General features: G+C 38.4%; 1 protein-coding gene across 1 annotated transcript in view; it reads left to right on the plus strand.

Moving 5' to 3' along the window:
• Window positions 1-1,457: 1,457 nt before the first annotated feature.
• The window catches only part of LOC107597818 (uncharacterized), a 6,535-nt gene continuing 2,084 nt past the window's right edge, over window positions 1,458-5,908 (plus strand). The window contains exons 1-4 of the mRNA XM_016289006.1: window positions 1,458-1,602; window positions 3,072-3,112; window positions 3,216-3,290; window positions 5,116-5,305. Of these exons, the coding sequence (XP_016144492.1) occupies window positions 1,536-1,602; window positions 3,072-3,112; window positions 3,216-3,290; window positions 5,116-5,305 (373 nt within the window). The 5' untranslated portion in view covers window positions 1,458-1,535. The remainder of the gene's footprint in view (window positions 1,603-3,071; window positions 3,113-3,215; window positions 3,291-5,115; window positions 5,306-5,908) is intronic.

A 5,908-nucleotide genomic window follows, 5' to 3' on the forward strand; every position in this document is an offset into this window, starting at 1 on the left:
AGTGCCAATGTGGGTTATGCCCCAACCAAAAGTTGATCTTAGTTTATTAGAAGCAAGGCAAAAGGAAGGGGCTTACGAAACAGAGGTTTATGATGTAAGGGAATATATGGGGTCAAGGTATGGAGAATATATGCACATTTTCACAGATGCCTCAAAGGATCCAAAAACAGGTCATGTGGGCTCTGCATTTGTAATACCGAAGTTAAAAGTAAATAAGAGCAGTAGAATATCAGATGGTTTATCAGTGTTCACTGGAGAGATGTTCGCAATAATTATGGCAATAAGGTGGATTCGTGAAGTTAAAATATCCAAGGCAGTAATATGTTCAGATTCAAGTCCAGCCCTAATAAGTTTGAATGAGCAGAAGTCAGAAACAAGACAAGATATGATAATAGAGATTTTTCAAGAATTATATTCACTTAAGCAAAATAGTATAAAAGTTCAGTTTCTGTGGGTACCGGCTCATATTTCAGTTGAGAGGTAATGAAGAGGCAGATCATTTAGCAAAAAAAGGCCATAGAACGAGAAATAGTTGATATTCAGATTCCTCTTAGTAGGTCAGAAATTAAATAAATTATCAAAATGAATATTTGGGAATTATGGCAGCAGTATTGGGACATAGATACCAAAGGTAGGCATTTGTATCAAATACAATCAACAGTGGATAAGCGAAGAGTATCAGGTTGGAGCAGAACTGAGGAGAACATGATTACAAGGTTGCGATTGGGGCATACAAGGTTGAACAGTACAATGCATTTAATAAGTAAACATCCAACAGGACTATGTGACGTTAATGAGTTGAACATGTTATAATATACTGTAGGAAATATACTGTTGAAAGAAATGTGTTGAAGGGTGAACTAGAGAATCAGGGTGAGCAGTTTCTAATTAAGAATGTATTAAATCCAGGAATAAATATTAAATCATTATTGTTACAGTATTTGGGAAGAACTGGTTTGAACAAGCAAGTATAAGTGTTTTTTTTCTCTCTCTCTCTCTCTCTCTCTCTCTCTCTCTCTCTCCAAATAGTGTTTTTTCTCTCTCTCTCTCTCTCTCTCTCTCTCTCTCTCTCTCCAAATCTCGCTTAAGAGAGGGCTGAGGGTGGACGGAGGAGCTGAGCACGCAGCGCCGAATGAGAAGACTCTAAGCGGGTATAAGAATCAAGGGTGTTTGTATGTGGGTTGGTAGTTTAATCGGGAGATTGTAGATCAGGGCTGTCCAAACTCGGTCCTGGAGGGCCGGTGTCCTGCAGAGTTTAGCTCCAACCCTAATTAAACACACCTGAACCAGCTAATCAAGCTTTTTCTAAGCATAGAAACTTCCAATCAGGTGTGTTGAGGCAAGTTGGAGCTAAACTCTGCAGGACACCAGCCCTCCAGGACCGAGTTTGGACAGCCCTGTAAATGTAGATAGTGTCAAAGGTCCATTTGAGCGATAGGTGGCGGTAATGCACTTATAAGTCTGCGAGCAACAACAATAACAAGAAGAAGAAATACCGTGTCACGTGACCCAGTGTTGACGGAAATGCTTCAGGAATGGCGAGAAACGAAGAGAAGCAGTGTGGCAGACTCAACAGACTGTGGCTCCAGAAAGAGAGAGAGGGTATGAGACGCATTTATGGTTTGTTTACACCAAGTGAATCGGTCTTTGGCAGTCACGTGCGTTTATTATGTGTGACGTCACCGAGGCGCCATTAGAAGGTATCGTTGCATTGAGCAGTGAACTAGAAGTGTACAGAGCCGTGCAGTAAAGACCGATTAAATCCTCATACTGGAGAAACAGATGCAAAAGCAGTAGATACGGAAAAAAACCTTCATGGCATGGATTCTCAACTCTAGCCCACTTAATGTAATTTCCATAGACTTTAGCTCCAACCTCAATCAAACTCACCTGCCTGTAACTTTCTAGTAATCGTGAAGATCTTGGTTAGCCTGTGCAGGTCGGATCTCAACTCTGCAGTAAAGTGGACCTCAAGGGCCAGAGTTGAGAACCCATGTAATAAAGGTCCCCAAGTTTGGCATACCTGTATAATGCTTTACTTCAAGATCACTGAAAAACTATCAGACATCCTGAGTTTACGCCACAGCAGTCAGTTTTCTTCTGTGCACACACAAGTAAGTTACATTCAGTTAGTGACACTGAGTGGTGTGGTGTGAAGCCGACCATCTCCTCCAGCCTGGTGGCTCATCGTCTCAGCTGGCTGCAACTGCTCCCACTTCACACCTAGCCCAAATATATGAAATGAAAATGAACAAATATGTAGTCAGTACTTTTTAAAATTGTAAGAAATAAAAATGAGAAACATTAGAAATGTATTTTAGTGAAGTATTCCGTTTAAATTACACCTATGTTAAGTACAAACCCCCCAAAACAATATTTAATTTCAGTAACGTTAGTGAAATAAAATAAAATAACTCTTTACACCCATGCATAAAACGATTGCAAGACATTTCATGGTACATGACCCGTTTCTGCTCACCTGCTCCCTGGTTGTCCGTTTAATAGCATTGACCCTAAATAATATGTGAATATAATGTTGGCTACTTCTGAAAACAGAAAATAAGCACATCTAAAAAAAATCTCTTACTTACCTTTATGAAAATGTCGAGGGTGAACGAACATAACCGGAGATATGTTGGCAAATATGATGATTTCGCATATCACCGCTGCAACCCAGGCCATCTGACACGGCGACGCCTCTTGTTGTTTAGTCTTTTTTTCAAGTGCGAGACCTAAAATATCTTTCTTCGTGGTGAGTTTTTGACCTTTTCTATCATGTAATTCACTATTGCAGACTTTAACACAACAAGAACGTACCATTTTAAATCAACTGAAAAAGACAATTCTCCAACTACAGAACACCTCGGCTTTGATACCTTACAAATGGCGGCGATACCCAAAATGCACTTCGATTCTCGTGAGTGTGACGTCACCTGACAAAGACCGATTGACCCTAATGTGAAACGACGGATAATGCAGTCGCTATAAATGCCTGCATAAAGCCAATGTGTTCTCCCGTTCTGTTGCACTCGGTCAGTTTGCGGCATAATGCATCTGTGTTCTGTTTCCAGAGGGTCGCATTAAAGATGTCCACGTGTCAAGGCCAAAGCTTGTAAGAAATCTCTTTCGTTGCCATGTATCTTATCATTTCAACGAGGCCACTTTCTATAAATGAAAACATTGTCTTGTTTAATAATGGACCTTTTGACACGCAGGCAACGTTAAACTCAGTGGCAGCAGTGAAGAAGTGGATGCCGAGCATCAAGAAGGAGATTGAGTACTGTCTGCAGGTACTGATCATACACGGAAAAAGTAGGAAAATAGAAGGCTACCATCTGTCGGCGAATACACTTTATCGGACGAAACCACACTTCCTAAGGCACAAAAGAAAAAAAAAAATTATATAATACATACACGAAACGTCTAAATAATTTAAAGGGGTCATATGATGCGATTTCAAGTTTTCCTTTCTCTTTGGAGTGTTACAAGCTGATTGTGCATAGATAAGATTCCTGAAGTTGACTTTCAATCATTGAACATAACATACAGAATGTGCTTTACATTCAATAACAACAATTAATTTCCAATTAATATATGCATATTTACTTATTAAATTCATAATTCTTTTTTAATATAAAATAACTATGAGAATCATGAATATTTAAAAAAAAAATGGTTCCAATTCCTCTAAACAAGTCTGATTCCTTAACAATATTATTAATAATTATTTTAGAATGATTTGGAATAAATGTTTGGGGGGTAAATGCTGTTCTTGTAGTATTTGCCGGCCTCAGCAGTCCCTTGGCAAATATGATTGAGATTTTAACAGAACAGATATTTTAAAAATGAGAAATACATTAATAAATTACATTTGACTACAGTTACTTTTTTATTGATTACATGATTACACAATAGCAATAAATTATTCATAATTTATTGATCATCCGTTATTCCTCTTTTTCGTCTTTTAAATGTTCCTTTTTAAAATAACCTACCGCTTATATACACTCAGAAAGTCTTCCAGTTTTGTGGACATTCACACAAAGTTCACTAGTCAGGTGGCTACACAGCATTTGACATTTGACCACTGGATTTACAAAAATCATATCAGTTGTTTCAACATTGCATCAACTACTGATGAACACATTAATGTTTATTTGAATGATCACTCAGTAGGTTATTTCACATGACATGCAGGTAAACAAAACAATTAATTGTTTTATTTCGATTTGTTATTTTACAATGATTTGTTTTAATTTGACATTTTTATGATTTAATTAATGATTACATTTTCATTAAACTCGCAAATTCCCTGCAGTACCTTTACAAACCCCAGTTTGGGAAACCTTGGCGTAATATAACGTTTAATGCACTTTGTTGTTAATTACAACGAATGGAATATATCTTCTTACTTTTTGTATTTTTATATCAATATGGTACAAGATTATCCTATTTAAATCAATGTGATAAACAAGTTAGGTCAAAAGTAATCAAAAAGTAGTCTTGATTATATTACCTGAAATGTGTAATGTAATGGTTTACGTTTCTAACTACAATTTATGTCGTGTAATTTGGAATCAGTAATGGATTACAATTTGTAAGTAATCTACCCAGCTCTGCTGGTTTGCTGGTCTCCCGTCCTGGTCAGGTGGGCGTGTTGGCTGGTTTTGAAGGGGTTTGGAGCCCTTTTCAACTGGTCAGGCTGAGAGACCAAGCTAAAACTGCTTATTTTCATCAGATTCAGGCCTATGATATGATGACCAGATAAGAGGTTAACTCCTGACATGGTAATAAGCTTGAAGCCTTACAGTTAAACCAGCAGAATGACCCATCAGCTGGGTCATGCCAGTGTACTTAAACTATGTCTTGCTATATGTTTGTATCATGCCAGTTATATTAAATGAAACTTGTGAGTATACATGGCCAAAACAAGCTCAGTTTTTGATACTGATCTTGTGCATCTATTGCATGTCATGCATAAACCAAAAAGTGGAATGTATGTTCTGTTTGATCATGAGTCTCAAACATTTGGGTAAGAGAAGACTTTTATCCGTCGATTTGTTGATATCTGATAATAGTTGCGAATGGTTATATCTGAGCATCTGTATTTTGCAGCAGTCGCAGTTATCTCACTACCCAGAGAGGAAGATAGATGAGTTCCGTCAGCATATTGAGGAACTGGAGACCGAATACAAACGTTACCTGAAGAAACTACACTCCCTGGACCCTACCTGCAAACACAAGCCTTGGGAACCTCGAGCATATGCCAAGAGGAGGCAGGATCCAGGCAGCAATCAAAACACCTGTCAGTTTATGCTATTATAGTACCAGTCTTTATTAGACAATGCCAGCATTGCCTGTTTAAAGGAATAGTTTGCCCAAAAATGAAAATTTGTCGAAAATTGACTCACCCTCGGGCATTCAAAATCTAAATGAGTTTCTTCAGAGGAGAAATTTAGCACTTGCTCACCAATGGATCCTCTGCAGTGAATGGGTGCCGTCATAATGAGAGTCTAAACGGCTGATAAAACATGCGAATAATCCACAAGTAATCCACACAACTCCAGACCATCAGTTAATGTTAGTGCTGGGCCGGTATACCGGTTCATACCGAATACTGGTGTTTATTTTTGTTATGATATGATTTTTTAAAATACCGCAATACCGGTATATGTCGCTTAAACAACGTTCGGAACGTGACACTGTTTGAAAGGGGTCCCTTTTCACTGTTGCACTGTGGTGAGGGAACAGTTGTATGTGTTACTAAGCGTGAAAGTTCCGAAACTGAAGCTGTAGAACTAATAGAACGAGATGACACAGAAGAACTCATCCACAATGTCCACATTGACCTCTACAAATATCCACCGCCCCCTGCCATCAGCTCCCGCGTCTCACACACACACACGAG

This window comes from Sinocyclocheilus grahami, unplaced genomic scaffold (assembly GCF_001515645.1).
Source record: "Sinocyclocheilus grahami isolate Dianchi unplaced genomic scaffold, SAMN03320097.WGS_v1.1 scaffold237.1, whole genome shotgun sequence".
NCBI lineage: Eukaryota > Metazoa > Chordata > Actinopteri > Cypriniformes > Cyprinidae > Sinocyclocheilus > Sinocyclocheilus grahami.